This window comes from Colletotrichum aenigma (assembly GCF_013390185.1).
Source record: "Colletotrichum aenigma strain Cg56 chromosome Unknown KSG_Cg56_contig01, whole genome shotgun sequence".
In the NCBI taxonomy this organism is placed as follows: Eukaryota; Fungi; Ascomycota; class Sordariomycetes; order Glomerellales; family Glomerellaceae; genus Colletotrichum; species Colletotrichum aenigma.
In genome coordinates this window covers 3,602,549-3,623,030 of record NW_023500907.1, presented here as the reverse complement: position 1 = coordinate 3,623,030, position 20,482 = coordinate 3,602,549, and the positions used below count along the sequence as shown (strand labels likewise).

Sequence of the window (20,482 nt, the reverse complement as noted above, 5' to 3'; positions counted from 1 at the left end):
GGGCCCGCTGGTTGGTGCTGGGGGCGGGGGGGATTCGGGGACGAAAGAGCGGAATCGGATTTGGGAGAAAGAGGCGAGAAAGACAGACCCGGGTTGGCGGAGAAGGAAACGATCCAGTGGGATGTCATGGATCAGGCTGGGCGGGTGGAGCACATGCGGAAGTCTAGGACACTGGGAACGGGGTTCAGCAGTCTTCAGTCCTGAGAAGAGAAAGGGACTTTGGTTCTGATGGGCTGATGGTGACGGGGGTAAGCGAGTGAGGCCAATTTGAGCTTCATTAGTCCCCATTGGAGAAAGTACCGTGCATGAGGCCGTCTCCTCTTGGGCTCCTCTTTTTGCAAGACAGCAAGACGATCTCTCGCCTGTCTCTCTCTCGGAAACAATCACGAGTGACAGAGACACAGGGCCTCAGCCACAACCGGTGCAACAGAAGGGAGATGCAGGTGCAGCAGAAAGCCCTGCCGTGTTTGGTGTGCTGTGGTGCTGTGCTGTGGTATGCCTCGCAGGATTGACGCCAGCCGTGCTAAGCTTTTGCTGTGCTTCACCCGCAATTGTGCATTCTGTCATGCTATGCCGTGTCATTTGAGACGATGATGATGTAGTGCGGCGTGCGAAAACAGCATCTGTCCTCGGCAACCCCTGCACAGGACTCATGTCGATCGGTATGGACGGTGTGATGGGCTTATTGAGGCCATCGTGGCAGGACTTCTGAGCTGCAACTACTCGAGGCCTCAATGTCAGAGTTTTGCTGCTAATCTGCCAACCTGCCAACCTGCCAATCTGCTGCCACAGCGGATGTTGAAACACAACCCGTCCCATTGCGACACTTTGGCCTCAGTTGCGCCCATTCGCCGTTGGTGTTGGCCATCTCGTTCTCCATGGTTCAGGGTCGAGGGTCGTCGGCCGATGGCGCCATACTCTGAATGGCAATTCGTACTGCTGCGAACCTGTGCGGTCCGTTTGTTACTGGGCTGGACCCGGCCCCACGGCTGGCTGCTCTCGCTCTCTTTCTTTCCACCTGGTTTCCACATGCCACGCCTGCCCCGTCGAGACCCATCAAACAAATTGAAAGCATGGCGGGAGCCGGGGGAGCGAAAAGGCAGCCGTCAAACCGGTGCGCCGTCCCGGAATGCGTTCGTGATGGCTTGCGTCGACCGTTGGGGGGTGTTTGAGCATTCAGCGGCCAGAGAATTCGGCTGCCTTTTGGGGTTGATGCGCGTCCAACGTTTTAGCTCAGCAGCACGGCACAAACGCGACCTCACCAACGCGCAATACGGTGAGTGTACGGATACTTCGTATGGACAAACAGCAACAGAAACGGACTCGGACCCAGGGAGAGAGGAGGATGTCTTGTCTTGCTTGTTTGCCGCTGACAACAGCCAGCATCATCGGTCACGATGCTGGAGCGGACAGCACCGCAGTGTGTGGGCTGCGGATACCATCACCATCATCATCACCGGTATGAAATGGAGCTATTATTGAAACCTCTCCTCTCAGCCGTGACGCCGTTACATTGAGCGCGATTCTCAAAATGTCGTCGGTGCTAATCCAGCACTCTAATGCTTGATTCCGGGGCTGTGCTTATGTCGCTCTTTCTCGTCTGCTCCACTTTAGCCCAGTTTAGTCCGACGGCTGCAGCACGACGGTGACCCTAACAGCGGGTCCTGCACTCACTGCCCTGGAGCTGTTTGGGTCCCAGGTCGCGTCTTGTACCCGACGGCGGGCGTCTTGACGAGGAATTGGGGCAGAAGGGTCCTGGGTGTCTCCCAAAACCGCCATTCTCGCTCTTTTCCCTCAGCGACCCTCCAGCCCATGCACTCAGTAAACCCAGTAAATCCAGTAGCGTACCAACCCAGCGATACCTCACTCTCTGCCTGCGGGCCTCGGCCCCAGGTAACTGCGTTATATAAGCTACGTAGTTCAAAAAAGAGACTTTTTAGGACTAATTAATAGAGTACTTATAAGTAGTAGCTATACTACTATAAATCCTTCTATACTTAACATTACTATATCTTAGCTAATAAAGCTATTTACTATACTAACGTTATTAGTATCTCTATTAATATAATATCTAAGACTTAATATAAAGTATTATTATTAATTACTATTAGTATATTTTTAAGGACTTACTATATATAAGTAGTATATAGTTAGTTTATTATTAAGTTTCTTAGAAAATATATATGGCTTAATAAACTAAACTAAACTTTTTAATAATAGTTTATTTTACTATTTGTTAAAATTAGTTTATTTATTTTCTTAAAACTAATATCTTTTTTAATAAAGTATATATAAAAGTAAAAATATTATTAGAAGTTAAAACTATATAAATAGCTAGCTATAACTATCTCTATATTATAAATATTAGTCAAGTTAAGTTAAGCTATTTTAGAAGAGATTATTTTACTTTTAAGGTTATTTATAACCTTAAGAGATAAGGCTAAGTAGCAGTATATATATTAATGCCTTAAAGCTTATTAGTAAAAAAAAATCTCCTTCTAGAACACTAAAAAAACTGGGTAATAAAACCAAAGATACCTCACTCTCGACGCTCCCATGCGGACGAACAGGGGTCTGATCCTCCTCAGTTCGCAAAGCCCAGACTCCGCCTCCACTAACCGCCCGCGACGCCGTCTGATTGGCCCAGCTGCTCCAGGCAGCAGCCTTCGCCCCGGGCGCTCCTAGGTCCGCTCACGTCGTTCACGTCGCTTCTGCTTTTCTAATCAACCTCGACGACCTTCGAGCCAAACCGCCAAATCTCACGCTTCTCCCGCCTCCATCCCACCCCCGTCCACGTCTTCGTCCTCGCCGTCCTTTCTTCGACCGAATCCTTCTCCTCGTCCTCAACCATCTCTTCTTTTTTTTTTCCCCCTCCCTCAGTCTCGCACACCTCCGTCCTCAACTTTCAGGACTCGACATCCGCCCGCACCTGTCCCACTGAGGCCGCCACATCCAGTCCGCAGTTGGCACTTCCCCCACCATCTCTACTCGTCCGCCGCTTCTCCCGTACACTTTCCCAATAACAACCTGCACATCTGCCCTCTTCTCCCTCGTCTCTCTCGCCGACGCGTAGTCCCGCAGAGACGAACGAACCGCTCCTACCCCGTGTCTCGCATCCAGCACTCTGCAGACCGGACCCCAAAATCAGGCAGACTGATTTCGGCCTCGACTTAAATCGTCTCTCCTGCATCCTCAGACTTCCCGTCGCCGACATACCATCATCTCCCGCACCAGCTGTTATCACACATTGTAAGACTAGGACCTCTCCTTTCTTCTACTTCGTCCACACGTTCCCCGTCTCAAACATCTGCCGCCACATTGTCACATTGGCCAATCCTAAAACCTTGGGGACGATTGGCCCCAAGAGTTAGGACTATCCTGCATCTGGCGTACCGGCGTTGTCCTGGTCGTGACTCACACCCCGTGTCCCGTTCAGCCCTACAACTCGAATGAACCCATAAGATATCTAACACTCTCCTTGTTGACAGAGTTCTGGACACCCGTGTCATTACCGTCACCATGTCCGTCTCCGTCAACCCTCGACGAAGGACTCCGGTGACTCGCCCGGAGTCTCCTGCCGGCCTTAGCCTTAAGACCAACATGACCCTTCGCAAGGGTGCTACCTTCCACTCTCCCACCAGCCCTACCTCTTCAACAGACGATGCCTTGGCCTCCCCTCCTAGCCTTCGACGCTCCCAGACAAACCTGGACGACGTCGTTGATGCCCACTGCCGTCGCGCCGCGTTGATGATCGACGACATTGAGAACTCTCTCTCCAACATCACCATCGTCTCGCCCAAGGCCAGGTCTTTCCGTGACGACAGCCTTCCCGTTCCCAGAGGCTTCCTCAACCTTCCCGTTGTCGACCCCGCCATGGCCAAGGAGAAGTCAAAGGAAGCGGAACGCCGCATTCTGCGTCCCAGAACCCGCCGCTCCTCGAGACATCATGAATCAGACAGCGGACTCGGCACCTCTGTCGCCCCTACCACCGAGACAGAGCCTGCGACCACCGCATCAAAGAAGGCCTCTGCCATTACTAGGTCCGCTGCTGCCACCTCTTCATCCACCAAGGAGAACCTTCGCGGCCTCAGCCAAAAGGCTGCCAACCGCATCACAGAGCACATTCTGCGCCCTCTTCGGGCCAAGCCTGCCCTGAAGGACTTTGAGCCCATTGTTCTCGATGTTCCTAGACTCATTAGAGATAAGGAGATCATCTGTCTGAGAGATCTCGAAAAGACTTTGATTTTCATGGCACCGGTAAGTCAAGCACTGACTGATACTGGTCTTTGGGGAAATACTTATCGATTGTTGATGAAGGGGAGGTCCAAGACTGCCGCCTTGTACCTCGACTTCTGCCTGACGTCGATCCGCTGCATTCAAGCCACCGTGGAATACCTCAGCGACCGAGAACAGACTCGACCCAACGACCGACCTTACACTAACGGGTATTTTATCGATCTTGTCGAACAGCTTCACCAGTACGCAGGCCAACTCGCTGCCGCCAAGGAAAAGGGAGACGTTGAGATCTCGTATGGTAACCCCGCTCCGGGATTATTTGCCCCTGCTAACGCGACAAACAGCACCGACGAAATCAAGCTTTACGGTGGCATCACCGAGAACGGACGCCCTGCTGAGCTCGTCCGCGTTCGTAAGGACGGTAAGGCCATCTCCATGGCTACTGGTCTGGAGGTCGACCTGGACGACTCCGCACCCATCAAGATGAAGCGCTCCATGAGCCAGCAGCTGGAGGACGAGGAGGAGATCATGCGCTCCATGGCCCGCCGCAAGAAGAACGCCAGCCCCGAGGAGCTCGCCCCCAAGAAGTGCCGCGAGCCTGGCTGCAACAAGGAGTTCAAGCGCCCATGCGACTTGACCAAGCACGAGAAGACTCACTCGCGTCCTTGGAAGTGCCCTGTTCCCACCTGCAAGTACCACGAGTACGGCTGGCCGACTGAGAAGGAGATGGACCGCCACCACAACGACAAGCACTCTTCGGCTCCTCCCATGTACGAGTGCTTGTACAAGCCTTGCCCTTACAAGTCGAAGCGCGAGTCCAACTGCAAGCAGCACATGGAGAAGGCTCATGGCTGGACCTACGTCCGCACCAAGACCAATGGCAAGAAGGACAGCAAGGCCGGCAGCGTAACCCACGCCACTCCCCAGCTTCACCACATGCCTACCCCCTCCACCAGCAGTGCTGCCACTCCTCCGCCAATGGACCAGGCCCAGCACTTCAACTTCAACGACCCCATGCTGCCCCTGCACCCCATCGGCCCCGTTGGCGACTTCGCTTCCCACATTGACGGCATGGAATTCCCCTCGTACATTTCCGATGAAGAGTTTGAGCAGGTCATAGGCGTCCAGCAGCCGTTCGACAACCAAGTGGACCTCGAGATGTCCCTGTCCCCGTCCGACCACAATACTCCCAACACCGACATCTCTCTTGGCCCGTACTCGTACCAAGACGGTCCGGAGTTTATTGTGGAAGACGACATCTACGCTGCGCATGCTTCGCTTCCCACTCCTGACCGCGCCGTGTTTGCCGACAAGCAGATGAACATGGCTTTCCCCATCTACCAGCCTGTACCCGCCTGCCAGCCGCAGATGATGCCGGCTCAGCCCGCTCCTCACATCTCCCCCATCGGCCAGGGCAATGCTATGCTCTTCACACCTAACTCGCTGGCTGAGGTCGACGAGAGCTTCGATGACAACTTTGGCAACGCCGGTGACAACTTCTGCGGCAACGACTTTCAGTTGTTCCCGTCCAACAATGCCACTAAGACCTTCGAGCCTCTGTTTGGCGAGGTACCGAGCGCCGGTCTGGGTTACTCCCAAAATTCCCAAGACCCCTTCCAGTCACTAGACTGGAATAACATCGACTACACAAACTTCCCGAGCCAGTAAACGGTCTTCAGCGGAGTGTGCGATGAATACGGTGACAGCTCTTTTGAGCTGCGCAAGTGTGACAAAAACTTCTTGGTGTTGGACAGGTTTATGATTTTATGACTGGATACGGATTGAGCCATTTGTATTGGCTCGGGGATGTCGGATGTTCGACTTGTCCTCTTTGGCGCGCTTTTGTACAATTGGTTTGGCAGAACAACCCTGCTTGCTCTAGGATTTATCTCTTTCCTCATTTTTAATGGTATGAGATTGACGATAGAGGATGTGTATGGCACGAGATGTGGTGACTTGGGGCCAACAGAACAAAAGGTCTCCGCTAGTCAGCCGACGGGTGTGAGGAAGCAGATCTCTAAACATATCGCTTTGAAATTTGATATGGCAAGTTCTGAGAAGAAGAAAAAGCTATTCTGTCTATCTGGCGTCCGTTGAGCAATGCCGTGACGTGGGATGCTGTGTCGACTGTTGACCAAGTATCCACTGAAGGACTGTTTGCTCTGGATATCACGGACGGAATGAAAGAAATGGGGCCCCAGAGGCCCAGATGGAGCGGACACGGCTCCGGCAGAGAGTCGAAAGTCTCCGCGGGATTAAGGGTGGAGGCGTATGACGTCTGGGGCGGCGAGTGTGAGTCTCACGGCGACGGATCGGGCTTGACGGGGGATTGGGTCTCAGGTTCCGGCTCTTCCTACGATGAAGGGATCTGCGGGCTGGGATACGAGGGAGCCGGCGCGTAATCAATTTCGTTGGCAAATAGGGGCCAAGGGAAGGTAGATTGCACCGTAACTTTAGGGTGGAAAAGGGTAGATAGGTAGATTTAGGAATCTCAAAGAGCCAGTAGTTATATCTCCCTTCTCAGAGCGCAGCATTACCGACACAGCTCGCCCTGGCACCTGATCGCCGCACCGCTCTGCTTGACCCTGTGTATCTAAGGGCATGGGGTTGTGCAAACGTATACATGCATACCTAGATCTTTCTTCCTTTCTGAGTTTTCTTCTTCGCAGTTTGCCGCCTGGAGGCGCACCTTGTTGACTGCCGTATGACTCTAATGCATACCTAGATACCCTATAACGCGAATCTCGGCGCGTCGGCATCACTAATATCCAGCTGGAGTTCACGCGTCTTGATTCGTTCTAGAAGTGGAGTCTTCATTCTCAACTACCTACCTACCCCTTCCATACAGTCCCTGAATGTTTGTAAGCGTGGTACTTAGGCCCCATGATTGCATATGAGATGCTGGGGTGTTTTAACAAACTACATATCCCCCTGGCTCAATTTCATGGGGGCTTTGCTTTTTCGGGCTGGTATTTGCTTATACAAACTTTCAGGGACTGTATTGTACACTTTCCACATCGTATTGTTTGTGCGATAGAAGAAGGCCTGTTTCACCCGCCACATCCCTCTCTCAACACCCGTTTATCCATATTAACTTCTCAACCGCGTGTTTTGCCGTTCGAATTACTTCCGCCCCCTTCACCCCGTGGCCCTCACGCCGTCTTTAGCTGTCTGTAGCATCATCATTAAGTGTCCGCCATCTACCTTGATACTTGCCTCACCCAACTCAATATACCTTACCTAGGTCCACCTCGCCTTACAGGTATCTCCTAGACACACACACACACACACACATACAAAAGGGGTCCCTGCATTACTCATAGCCCGCTATCCAGTCTTCCCCCTCCTACCTCCTACCTCCTATCTCCTACCTCTCTGTTGTGAGACCAACAGAAGAAGCATGTCTCCCGAGTCACGCCCCAATAATATACACCATCCAAGCCAGGCCTTGCGCGCTACTGCCCAAGCCGCGTGTGACGCACTCCCCCTAAATGACGGAGAAAACAGCCAGAAGCTCCCAAGCAGGCAAGACCCGCGGCCAGCCCAGCTCTTCAGCTCAACACTCTCATCCCTGCCCAATTCCATCGTCACATCGAAGCCCAGGACGCCAGACATAGCCCCATCAGCAGCCAAGGAAAATGCGCAGGAGAGGTCACAAACGCCACCATCCTATACCAGGTCCTCCCCTATAACCATCTTCATCCCAGCCAGCGATATAACGATGAACCTTCCCTAGGGCATCTTCAAGTCCATACAGGCGGAAACCTACAATCAAATCCTCCACCTCCCCATATCAAGTAGTATAGGTTTCGCGAAGCTTCACCTCCAGACCGAAGAAGGTAGCAGGCTAGTCAAGCCGCCACTCAACGTCGCCAACCCCCCAGCGTATGTCCAGACGTATACCTTCTACCCGTCAAGAACCCCCAGTATGTCCATCCTCAACATGCCGAAGCCTAACACCCAGACGCAGGAGGCCGTCGTCATCAAGACGAGCCCACGTCGCAGCGCCTCACCCCAACCAAGGGCGCCGTCCATACAGGCCGACATGGCTGATTCCTTCTCCCATCAGCCCTTACCTAACACCATCACATCCTACTTCGCTAGCATATACAATCAGGCGGGGGTCACAGGCGACAGCTAGCTGACCAATCCAGCCCTCATCGCCAATTCCAAAGACGGGGTAGCCACAATCATCACCTCCCCAGCGCCATTCAGTTATCCCAGCATATACCTGCAGCGCTCATCCTCCGCTACGTTTGATATTATTTTCCGCAGAGGGCCCAAGGTCTAGCTTATCGTCAAACCCACATCCAGCCGAAGGCTTGAGGACTGCGTAAGGGCTATCCTATCCCAGCCGTCACAGGGAGGGGGGAAAGGACAGGGCGAGCAGCAGCAGCAGCAGCAGCAACAACAACAGCAACCCACGCGTGGAACCCCCCCCCCCCCGCCACACCTTGCTCGCAGTTCTTCCTCCACAATAAGATCTTCATCACAAAAGCCATGCTCAACCAGTAGGATGTGACGTATTATGTTTTCAGCTGCATCGAGGGAGATACCGTCGTTATGCCCCCGGGCACCTACTTCCAGGTTTTCAACGCCAGACCCTGCCTCTCCCAGCTTATCACCATCCCTTCAGCCCCCACATCAGACGCAAACAGCCGATATACAGGCAACCTCCATCCCTATAGCAATACCTGCGAGACCCTCCAACCGCCCGGGAGCACGTAGCCTGACGATTCAGCCGCCAACACTGTTAGCAACAAAGTTACCTCCTCAGACTGCAACCCAGCCGCAGGTCCCAGCCGGAGGAAGCTACCCAAATGTCGGACCATAGACCACCAGGACATCATGGGTAGCTCGGGACCAAGCGCGGGGGGGCCGGCAGATATCCCTCTCATAAAGCGCAGCCTCCAGAAAGCCATGCCCCCTTCCCCGCTATCTTCAGGTGACAACGCCGCAGAAGGCTCTACACTCAGCAGGCGACCAGCCCTACCATTATCATCATCATCATCATCATCATCGCAGCCCCTCGCCCAACATCAACTCCATAGTACAGCCACAAGCAACAGGGCATCTACGCTCAGGCGTGAAAGACATCTAAAGGGGAAGACGTCAACAGGCAAACAAGCCCAGGCCACCAATCCTACAGACAATAACAACACACTAGCCAGCACCAGCCAAGCCCACACCGCGGCCCAACATGCCAGCAAGCAGACGTGCCATATAACCCAATCCTAGTCTCACCGCAGACAAACACACACCCACAGAACCCGCCAGCCGCACCACAAAATAGGCCCCACAACAGGTATAGCAAGAGCCACGCTAGGGATGTTGCTAGTAGCGACAAGACAGACGACACAGATAATACAGACCATAAAAATGATGATGAGGATGTGAAGGACCTCAACTGCAACATCTCCCGCGACGACACCCCAGATAGCCTCGCAGAGATATCCGCAGAAGATTACTCAGGAAGCCAGGACGACGCCAATAATCAGAAACCCCGCTCCAGCGAGGCCAGGCCGCATACGTCCAGGTCAGCCCCTTCCATGGACAAGGTCGAGGCCATTGTGAAGTCCCTCGTCACCCGCAGCGTTAAACAGTGCGTGGCCCTCTTACAAGCCTGGCGGGCCGCCTCAACAAGCTCAACGCTCCACCTCCCGCCATACAAGAACCACATCGTTCTCTACCACAACACCCAGCAGGCCAAATACCACGAGGCCAGTTCACCCCATGTGTTTTCCCTCCCCCCCCTTTTTATTTTTTAAATAAAAAATAAAAAATAACACATCCTTCCCCTTTCCCTTTCTCTTTCCCTTTAATTACACTAAGGAATGATGATGAATAATGAAGGCCCTTCATACCTTAGTGTAGACTTAAGCGTGCTTTCTTTGGGCCTTTTCCTGGTTTTTGGTGACTGTATTCCGTTGTTAGACCGTTTGGTGTCTTGTACTAAGGTAGTCCCTATGCTCCCGTCGTCCATGTGAGACGGGTTCGGCGGGGATAACCGTTCTGTCCCGCTTCCCCCGTCGGCTTACCTAACTTTCTGAGGTGTCACTCAGTGAAGCTCCTGTGGGGTATCTACACCCAGCTGTCGCCGGACCGCCGCCCTTTCGCCTAATTCCTGAGGTCTCCATGCCCCACCCACCGCAAGGTGCCGCCAGCTCCAAAAAGCGCGTCGGCAAAATCTCTTCGCCTTTCCTTCCTCCCAACTTCCATCCACCACCACCCCAAACGCGTATCGTCAACGCCGCCGCGTCGCAGCACGAACGTCGCACATCGAAGCTTCACGGATTCAAACTCATTCTTTTTGAATCCGTCGCTGAGAGGTAAGCCAACTCATTTTTCCTCACGTCACAAAATCACGCGTGTGTGCTCCACGCACGCGCAACGACCAACATATGATGAATTCGCATCACCCGTATCTCAATAGGAAGAGCCGTCTGAGACGCCCCGGAGCATTTCAAGGGCCTTCGGGAACGGGGGGAGGAGGGGGAGAGCGCGGGAGAGCGAGATGTGGGAGGAAAGGGAAGTCGGGGGAGGGGGGGAGAGGGCGAGTGTCGTGTTTTTCCCGGTCGCGGACCTCTGCAGCCCCTGCACTTTGCGTGCCGGCACCGAACGGTCTACCGATGGACGCGCAACTTTACCTCCGTGGGGAACGCGCCTCGAACGCCTGCTTGACATTCTCTCCTGCTTCTGGCATGGATTGTTCGTGCAAGCGTTACGGGCGGCGGGGTGCGGACCTTTATGCAGACATTAAGGGCCGGCGTTGGAGGTTGGACTCTGGATGGTGGAAGATGCTTAACAGCGCTTACATCGATGGTGTTCGGCGGGAGCGAGGCGGGGAAATGTTGTGGTTTGGTTCGTTGGCTGGGGACGGCGCTTGTCTTTTTCTTCTTTTCCTTGCTTTCTGGGACATTCTGCGTTTTTCTCTTCTGTTTTTCTCTCTCTTCTTTTCCCTCCGGAGGTCTGCTCCCTTCGGCTTCGCTTTCCTGTTGACATCCTATCTGTCTGGACACCATGGCTGCGGGAAGTTTGCACCGTCATGTGCCATCTCGTACGTCGTCGGGGTAGGGGCGCAGGGAGGTGGGGTGGGGATGTAGTGCTTTTAAATTGGGTTTCTGACATTGGTCTTATTTTCCGCTTGGAAAGATTGAAGATTGATCTGGGTTTGGAACTTTGCTGACTAGACCTACAGGTGCGCGTTCTAGCTTCGAGGTTGGTGTTGGGGGACGAAGGTTGATGCGGAGAGGTAGAATAATGAAATGCGTTCATTCAGTCATGCAATTCGTTCTCTGGTGATGCTATGCACGATCGTGCCATGTTTTCAACTGCCAGATATTACTCGTGTCTATTCAACAATACATGCCTGCCCCCAGGGCTTACTCGTCACTATCACTGTCAAATACCGGGCGCCTTCTCTGCTGCCGGCCTCCCACCTGTCTCTGCGGCGTATGATCTGGCTCGGAATCGAGCCGCGCCCTGCTTGTCGACGGCCGCTTCGTGCTGCTAAGCAGATCGTCGTCATCATCCAGCAGCGAGTCCACCGACTCCTGCGTGGGCTGAAATTGAGTCGGCACGTAAAACGGCTTTGATGTCTCTGTCCGCGTTGGAGAATCGGGGGTTGCAGTTTGGCTCGATGGTGGATTGGATGACGTCGGTCGCACACTGGACATGGGATGGTCGTCCGAGACAACGAAATCCACCAAGTCAGCTCCATCGTCCGAACCGTCCGTATCCATCGCGTCGCTGTCCCGCAAGCAGTCATCGCCGAGTTCATCGCTGTTGATGCCACCTCGGGTTTTCTTGGTGGCTTTCTTGCCGCGCTTCTTGGCCGCTGGCTTTGGGCGGCGTCGCGGAGGGGATTCTTCCTCCTCCATGTCGTTGAGGCCATCGTCTATGAGGGCAGAGGCGGCCATGAATGACCTAGGTTTCACTGCACCGGTAGATACGCGTTTCTTGGGGCGGGACTGCTCGACTACATCGTCGTCGTCGGAGAATTCTATCACGGATCTCGTGGCTGGGGGACCCTCGTCCTCCGTATCGCTTGCAAAAGGCGGCACCGGGATGCTTTTGTATCGGCTGGTATCTTTCTCCCCATAAGGTTTCGTGTACCGGCTCGCAGTATCCTGCTGCTGAGAAAGCTTCTTGCAGAGCTTGACAAACTTCTTGGTCCTTACGCCATGTTGAACCCTCTCGACTGGTCGAAGTCGTCGCTGAAGCAGCGGGTACGACGTCAAGTTCGGCATCTCAGTCTCTTCGATCTTCGTAGTGCTTGCTGGCAGAGAACGGTATATCCTATCCAGTTCAGCTAGTTGAGTATCGGTCAAAACGACAGAGTTCAAAGATGGTACGTCCTCAACAAAGTCTGCCTCCGTTGGCTCCGGCTGCTTCGGTGGACGACCCCTTTTAGCCCCTGCGGTTGGCTTGCCAAAATCTGATGCTTTTGTGAATCCAAGCTCGACGCCGTCCGGAAGATGGAATTTCTTGGGCGGCTTCTTCTTGGCTGGCTGCCTTCGCTTCTTCGGCTCAGGCAGCGCCGGGTTCTGGGTGTTCTCAATGGGTATCTCAATGTGTTGCATGACAACTTCTGGACGAATGTCTCGAGGGACGATCCGGGCTGATAAATCATGACGGAAATTGAACTTGCTTCCATCGCTGATAATCTTTTGCATTTCCGCATAGTTGTCCTTGGATCTGGCAAATGCCTCTTCCTCTTTCCCCCGCATGAGGAGCAGGATGATGTTTCCCGCTCGCTTTCGTCCGGTTCGACCCATTCGTTGCAGCATGCGGATAGGCGAGGAGGATGCATCGTAGCAGACAATCAGGTCGACTTGACCAATGTCTAGACCTTCCTCACCAATGGATGTTGCCACTAGTACATTGTACTTGCCGTCCTTGAACTTCTCAATCGTCTCAATCTGTTCGGCTTGCTTCATACCTGCTGACCTTTTGGAATCTGCCTGGCCAACAAAGACTGTGGCCTTGATGAGTGGCTTGTGACGATTCAGTACCTGGACAATATCCTCGGCGCTGTCTCTGTACTCGCTAAATACGATGACGCGAGTTGCTGAATTCCCACCATTGTCCATGAAGTGGTTCAGAATTCGGTCTTGGAGTTCAGTTAGCTTCGGATGACTCACAAATCCATCAATCCGAAGCCACTTCTCCATGTTCGACATCATTTCTTGGAAATGCTCGCTTTCCAAAATTTGCTTCTTGTATTTTGATCCTTTTGCCCCCTTTTCCTCAACCTCACTTCTGAACTCATTGAGGTTCTCGTAGAACGGCCTCACTCCGTGAAAGTTCAGTAGTTTGATCGTGTGCGCGAGGCTTTGAAGAATGGAGAAGACAGACCGCATCATGCCTTGCAGCCCCGGGTTGGCTCGTCGCCCGACATTTGCAAACCAATCCTTCTGTTGTTGCATCAAGCCATATGCCGTGATGGACATTGGGTCTCGTCCGTAGTAAATGTTTTGTTGCGTGAGCTTGTCCATGAGGGGTTTCAGGGCTTTAGTAAACAGGTCCTTGATCTCGCACATCTCGTCGGACGGGTCAAGCAAAACCTGCTCAACATTCCTTTGGTGTACGTATTGACGAATATCGATGGACTCCTCCGTCCGAATCTCAATGTGAGATATGCCGAGATTGTCAATAATCTCTTGCACGGTCTCAACTTTGGAGCCAGGTGTGGCTGTCAAGGCCAAGACACGGAAGTAGGGATTGAAGCGACGCATGAGCTTGACGACCTTGGCGTACGCGTACTCGCCCGTTGCACGATGCGCTTCGTCGATAACCAGAAGGACGATCGACTTGGGATCTGCATAACCATGGGACAAATCGTTGGCCAGAGTCTGGGGCGTCATAAAGAACACTCGCTTGGATTGCCACTCATCAACCCTAAGGGCCGGTGCTGTGTCACCTGTTAGAAGCGTCGTTTCGGATCGTGCAATTCCAGCAATGTTGAAACACGCGTCGACTTGCTGGGCCACCAAAGGCTTCGTAGGGGCCACGAAGACGATTTTGACATCTTTGGTCCACCGAAAGTAGTTGAGCATGACGGTTGCAGCGATGAATGTCTTGCCAAGACCAGTGGGAAGGGCAACAAGCGTATTGTTGAAGAGTCCGTTCTTGACAATGCTGAACTGGTAATCTCTCGTGGCTCCAAGGTTGGTGGGATAGAGCCAAGTTTTCATGGCTTCGCGGTCAAGGGCATGATGGGCAGGTGGTTCTTGCGGTTTGTCTCCTCTATAGACCCTACCGAAACCAGGTTGGGCTGCTTGAATTGGAGAGTCATCTGCCACTCGGCCACCGAGTAAAGTTGTCTGGCGGTAAGTTGCTGAATTTGTGCGAGCGAGCCCGTTTACCGTCCTTGGCGCTGGAGCTGCCGGCCTAGATGCAAAAGCAGGCTCTGGCGAGGACGAAAATGCATCCGAGGGTAAATCATCAAGCTCGTCGCTGGCGGACTTGTTGTTTGTTGCCCTGGAGAAGCCCTGGTCCGCAAGTTAGAACACATAGGGAGATGGAAAAGGCAGCAACAACCGTCCCACCTCGTGAAGATAGATGACTTACAGAAGCTGTGGATTTGGATGCTGCCCTGGAATTATTGCCGTATGACTGGCGTCCTGCATTGACCCGATTGAAAGACGGGACCAGAGCGCTATTGGTTACACTATGGCGGATGTTTGAGGGGTTCTGCGAGACGAGAACCGAGGAACTTGAAGGGCCAGCCTGTGTCTGGCTGAGGGCCTCAAAGAGGTCCTCATCAGCAATATCGTCACCGTAGTCGTCTGAGTCCATAGCGGCTTTTTGTTACTCGCCCAAATGGGCTGATGGATTTGAGGTAGTCGGTCAATCGGTCGTTGTCATGTCAAGATCAGGCGCCGACTTGAAGCTGGCGGTTGAAGCTGGCGGGGTGGCCACTTAGTGCTCCTCCCGATGCGCGCATGGAGACGCGTCGTTGACGCGAGCGCATATCTGAGTCACATAGATAATCACATGACTTAAAAACTTACATAATCAAGATAAGGTTCCGCGCGCAAGAGCCACCCGGCCGTCAAGCTCCAGACCGGGCATCCATTGTTGTAAGGTGGGACCAGGGACCTTTGCTGACCGAACCGCTAGGCACCTGTACGCGGTGCAGACGCAGCAGCGCCTTTGGTTTCCAATCAGAAATTTTCGTTGCTCAAGGTATACAAATCGCATCGCCCAGGTGCAAACCGCAAGAACAAATTTTTCTGGTGTTACTTGCCTGTGATTCACCACAGACACCTGGGAAGGTCCCGGGAGAGGTGCCTGTTGCCGGAGCATTCTGCTGAGACGTGGTGGCACTAAACCTTTTCCAGAGAGGTCGCATGCGACCTGAGCGTTCCTGCCTGGTGGCCTGCTACCTTGAGTGGTGGGGCTGACTCAAACGTCACCTTGCTCTTCGCGACAGACGAATTTCTTCACCACCTTTACAGCTCTGCATCACTCCTCAAAAGTCGCCCACCACCTTATAAAACAGGGTCTCCTTGGACAGGACCGCAACCGAACTCTTCCTTCAGATTTTCTTTGTCGATTACACGAGCTTCTGCCCTCTAAAAAAATAAAAATAAAAAAGCGTTTTCTACTTCTAACGGTCCACGAGGTCTGCGCCAGGTCCTCCGTCCTTTGTGCTCAGAAGCTTTTCGCGTAACGACCCCGACAACAGACCCTCGCTCAACGACATTGAATCGGCTGCTCTACACCAAAACGATCGCTTCTCTTTCTAATTGAAAGCGCGAAAACATCCATACAACTAGCTCACCCTTGTTTGGCGAGTGTTGAGCGTCACCACCTACCCCCACGCCGACCTCAACACCTACATCCACACCAACGCCTACACCTGTCGCATCCCTACTTCCATCCTACCGAAACAAAATGGCGCCCCCTAGAGCACCGAGGGCCATGGCTTCTCAGCCTGCGCGCGAAACTGGCAGCTCTACGACGGGTGCAAAGTCGCGCGGCGGCGGCGGCATCCAAAAGCGAAGAGGCGGCAGGACAGCAACCGATAAGGACGGCGATCTCGACATGGGGAGCAGTGCTGGAGGAAGCGGCCCACGCCGAGCAAACAACAGATCTTCTGCGGGTGATTCCAATAACTCGCGACCGCAAAGACCCACAAGATCTGGCGGTCCTCCCACCAAGCCGGGCTCGAAAGTGCATCAAGCCATCGCCCGCCATCTGGACACTGGAGATGGAGCGGATTTGGTATCCAAGAGGAGACCTCAGAGCACAGGTCTCGTTTGGTTGAGTGTTAAGGGTTTGAAAGAAAGCAAGGCCGCGAAGAACGAGGATGGCGGCCTGCGGGACCTACTCACATTCTTAGAACGGAAATCTACGACCCTAGCTGGTCGTCGAAAGACGGTAGTCATCAAGAAGGTATGTTGTTGTGATGATGTGAGGGCTCGAGGGAATTACATAGTTATGCCGAATGGTCCAAACTAATCAAAAAGCCATAAGTCAGCTAACTTTCTATAGTCAAACATAAGAGGGGACATTGTCAATGTTGCAGCAAGCAAAGAGGATGCGGAGGAAATTCTCAAAGTGAACTCTTTCACCTTTGCCGGAACGCCTTTAGAGATCACCGATAGCGAAGGTTCCCTCGCGGAGGCAAATAAGGCTTCGGTTGCGGCTCAAGAGACCAAACAGAAGGTCACCAACATCATGTCCCTCCGCTACGACATCGACAACAAGCTCTTGAGACTCGACGCCCTTAACAAGGACGAGGGACTCATTCAGATGGGCATGTTGGAGTCAAAGGACAGGGCCGAGAAGCTATTCAAGGTCATGATGAGAATTTGCGATGATCTTTTCAAGACGTCGCAAGCCAAGATCGATGCCATCCACAGCATTAGTCTTGCCAACAACGGCATCGACACCGTCATTCAAGTCGAGGACCTGGCAGACACATTCCCCGACCTCATGAACCTGGACCTCAGTGGAAACCAGATTGCAACCATCGATGGCTTGTCAAGGTGGAGGGGAAAGCTTCGCAAGTTGGAGACCCTCTACTTGACTGGGAATCCGCTTCCGCTTGCAGATACCAAGGTCATGGCGGAACTGCTGCAGTTCTTTCCAAAGCTGCATAACATCAACGGCGAGCAACTGACGCCGGAACAAATCAAACAAATCAAGGAAGCGGGACGACCTCAGCCAATCCCTCAACGCGGGCCCGATTTCCGTGACACTAACGGCATCGGCGAGGCTTTCCTCCTGGAATTCTTTGTCGGCTTTGATACCGACAGAACAGGTCTTCTCGCGAAGTACTACGACGACAACAGCCAGTTTTCATACGCCGTCGACACCCACTCACTTCGCGAGCCGAATCTGCCGCCACCGCTACCGTGGGCATCCTACATCAAGCAGTCACGCAACCTGCAGAAGATTACCGGACCGGCTGCCCGAGCTGCCAGACTCTTCACTGGCAGGGAAGCTATTTGGAACGTATGGAACGAACTCCCCGCGTCAAAACACCCAGACATCAAGGCCGACATCAGCAAGTTCATCATGGATTGTCACATGCTACCTGGTCTCGCAGACCCAACCGGACAGCCTGGCGGCGGTGTCGACGGCATGATCATCTGTGTTCATGGCCAGTTCGAGGAGTGCGACAAGGACGGAAAGACAGGACTCAGGAGCTTTTCTCGCACATTTGTTCTCGGACCTGGACGGCCCGGCGCGAACCCCATCCGCGTCGTTAGTGACATGTTCAGCCTGAGAGCATTCAATCCCCTTCCCAACGTCTTCGTCGCCGAGAACCAGACACCTCCAGCCCCGGAACCGCAACAACGCCAAGCCATGATTGCGGAACTATCGAAACAGACGAACATGACTCCCCAGTATTCGGAGATGTGTCTGTCCGACGTTGCATGGGACTTTACAAGGGCTTTGGCAGTCTTCAACGAAAAGAAGGTAAGCGTGCCCGAATCTGGAATATTCGAAAACCCTATCTAACTTCGTCTAGGCCCAACTACCTGCGGAAGCCTTCGCCAGTGTTTAGAGAACGCTGTGCTCGTCTCAGTCCATTCTTCAGTCCTGAATGCGACGGAGGACATGGATGTATTAGGAAAGACGACGATGGGGCTCAAATGCAACGTTGGCCCTTTGGCCCACCCCAGTTGATTATCTATTGAAGGAAGAAGGGACAGGATTTTTACTCCACACAGCGAGGAGGTAAACTACTAAACAGTATTGGGTATGGGTCCTTGCGAAATGCGCAGGACTCGGGAGATCGGAAGATGGGAGGAAACCAAATATTTACTCAAAGCGTGAGGTGGAACAGCGATGACCAAAAAAAAAAAAAAAAAAAAAAAAATTACCACCAGATCGGCTTGGCAAGATTTTGGGATGGTTCCGAAGCGCAATGGTATATATTCTTAAGAGCGGGACGAGAAGAAGGACAGCGTCATAGCGGCAGCGGCGTGTTTTTGGTACTGGAGAGTCGGTGTTAGCATAGCGATGGCGGGCATGGGAGGAAGTGTTCAATTCAAAGTCGTAAAGCGTCCCGCCAGTTCACGGGTTCGGTGAGGAATTTCTCAGCCTACTACCATCGTGAATGTGATTAAACATGACTCATATTGAAACCGAATGGCAGTGAGAGCAAGAATGGAGAGGAGCGTCGTGTGCGCAGACGTTCAGGCGCTAAAGCACATATTTTGATCGCTGAACGGTGACGTTCCTCGGATGGACGGCAGGCTGGCTGAAGATCAGCAGAGACACGTTCATTGTAAGGCTGAAGAGCAGGAGCCATTCCCGCAGGCCAGTGGGCCACGGCTTAGGTCATTATCATGGAGATTGAATTCCAGAGGCACGCGCGGTGTTGCGAGTTGAATGGGTGCGGATGACGCTGGGTGTTTAATGAGGAACTGCGGTTGTGGGTGCGTAACGTCCCGTTCTCTGGCATTTTTGGCAGAGGGGGCTTCTCGCGTGGGCTAATCGGATCCGAGAGATTATGTGTGTGACGGAGGCGTATGTGATATTGGGCCGAGAATGATGGCGGCCTTTCCTTTTGATAGAACGAGGAAGATTAGATGTTGTTGCTGGGCGCTTACTGTCTTGTAGATTCTGGGGTTGGGTTGCGGCGCGAAGATGCGTCACATGCGGTTGTGGTTTATTCGATCAGGTACCTACCTACTGTTTGGCAGCAGCCACTAATTTAGTGCCGGCGGGTGCGCAGCAGCGGTGATCTTGTCTGCGACCGTTGTGACTGGCTTGTCTTGTTTCCATGGGAGTGGTGGTGTGGTGGTGTGGTGCGTAGTCAGCAGCGTTGACGACCCGGGATTGGGCGGTTTGGTTGCGTCTTTCTGGCGATTTGGAGATTTCATGCATGGTGCCGGGAGATCCCTTCCCGCACCAACCTATTCGTTCTCTATTTTAAATTCTAGCGCTGGCGGCGACGGCGGCGGCGAGTTGGGGACCCCCTCCCTCCAGTGAGAGTTTATTATACTACTCGATTTAGAAAGTGGGATTACCTCAGCCTGGGTGTTATTGCGCAGGTGATTGAACTGCAGGGGAGCCGGCGGTGTGCTGTGAGATGCAGGTGATCGACTCTGTCAGGTCGAATGCGTTTGGATGGCCCTGTGCAGATGGAGGAAGCGCGAATCCACATGTCTCGGGTTTTCTTTTTGAGAGTAGTGGTGGTGGTTGGTTGGTAGGTACTAGCTTATTGAATCGCGCGCGCGCCGGTCTCTTTTTGATGCGGTCTTGGCTCTTGTCTTGAGTAAAGCTCTAAGCCGGGCCACATCAGCCGAGAATTTGTGTGAACCTGGCTTGACATGGCTGATAGCGGTTCCAGCGGTTTCTCTGGGGATATTAAGCCTTTGTGTGTTTTCTTCTTTCCATGAGGGTGGTGTGGGAAAAGGACGGGCGAGATGTTTGTAGTTGAGACGATTTATGCTCTATGGGTTTGTCGGCAACAGGATTGGATTGCCTGTGGGGGGGAGCACATGGGAGGAGGTTGAAGGAGGGGAGCGGGGAGCAAGTTCATCGGATATACAAGAAGCACCGTACGATCAGACCGGTTCAGAGTTGCCGGGAGGAAGGGCAGGCCTGCCGTCCCAACGGCCGGTCTTCCTGTGTCAGGCATTGCCCTGAAGGCTTTTATTTCTTGACACTGACAGACAGATGAGGGAACGGACGGCTCGGCAGGAATGGCAGGCGGATTGCAGCTGGCAACAGGCATGTTTTGTATTTCGGGAAGGGGAGGAGGGGGCGATGTTGGCCA

The 20,482-nt window shown here is 53.2% G+C and overlaps 4 protein-coding genes across 4 annotated transcripts; 3 read left to right on the top strand and 1 right to left on the bottom strand.

Annotated features, from left to right (window-relative positions):
• Positions 1-3,519: 3,519 nt before the first annotated feature.
• ace1 (Zinc finger transcription factor ace1) lies at positions 3,520-5,904 on the top strand (the record flags this gene model as incomplete). The annotated part of the gene is made up of 3 exons (XM_037316231.1): positions 3,520-4,257; positions 4,318-4,529; positions 4,581-5,904. The coding sequence occupies 3 exons, from the start codon at positions 3,520-3,522 to the stop codon at positions 5,902-5,904; spliced, it is 2,274 nt and encodes a 757-aa protein (XP_037185654.1).
• Positions 5,905-10,371: 4,467 nt separating this feature from the next.
• On the top strand, positions 10,372-10,569 carry CGCA056_v000969 (uncharacterized protein; the record flags this gene model as incomplete). The annotated part of the gene is made up of 1 exon (XM_037316230.1): positions 10,372-10,569. The coding sequence occupies one exon, from the start codon at positions 10,372-10,374 to the stop codon at positions 10,567-10,569; it is 198 nt and encodes a 65-aa protein (XP_037184669.1).
• A 1,049-nt stretch (positions 10,570-11,618) lies between these two features.
• mph1-1 (ATP-dependent DNA helicase mph1) lies at positions 11,619-15,036 on the bottom strand (the record flags this gene model as incomplete). Its single annotated transcript, XM_037316229.1, has 2 exons — positions 11,619-14,729; positions 14,809-15,036. 2 exons carry the CDS (start codon positions 15,034-15,036, stop codon positions 11,619-11,621), a joined length of 3,339 nt encoding a protein of 1,112 aa, XP_037184668.1.
• Positions 15,037-16,137: 1,101 nt separating this feature from the next.
• On the top strand, positions 16,138-18,259 carry mex67 (mRNA export factor mex67; the record flags this gene model as incomplete). The annotated part of the gene is made up of 3 exons (XM_037316228.1): positions 16,138-16,638; positions 16,738-18,171; positions 18,224-18,259. The coding sequence occupies 3 exons, from the start codon at positions 16,138-16,140 to the stop codon at positions 18,257-18,259; spliced, it is 1,971 nt and encodes a 656-aa protein (XP_037184663.1).
• Positions 18,260-20,482: the final 2,223 nt, after the last annotated feature.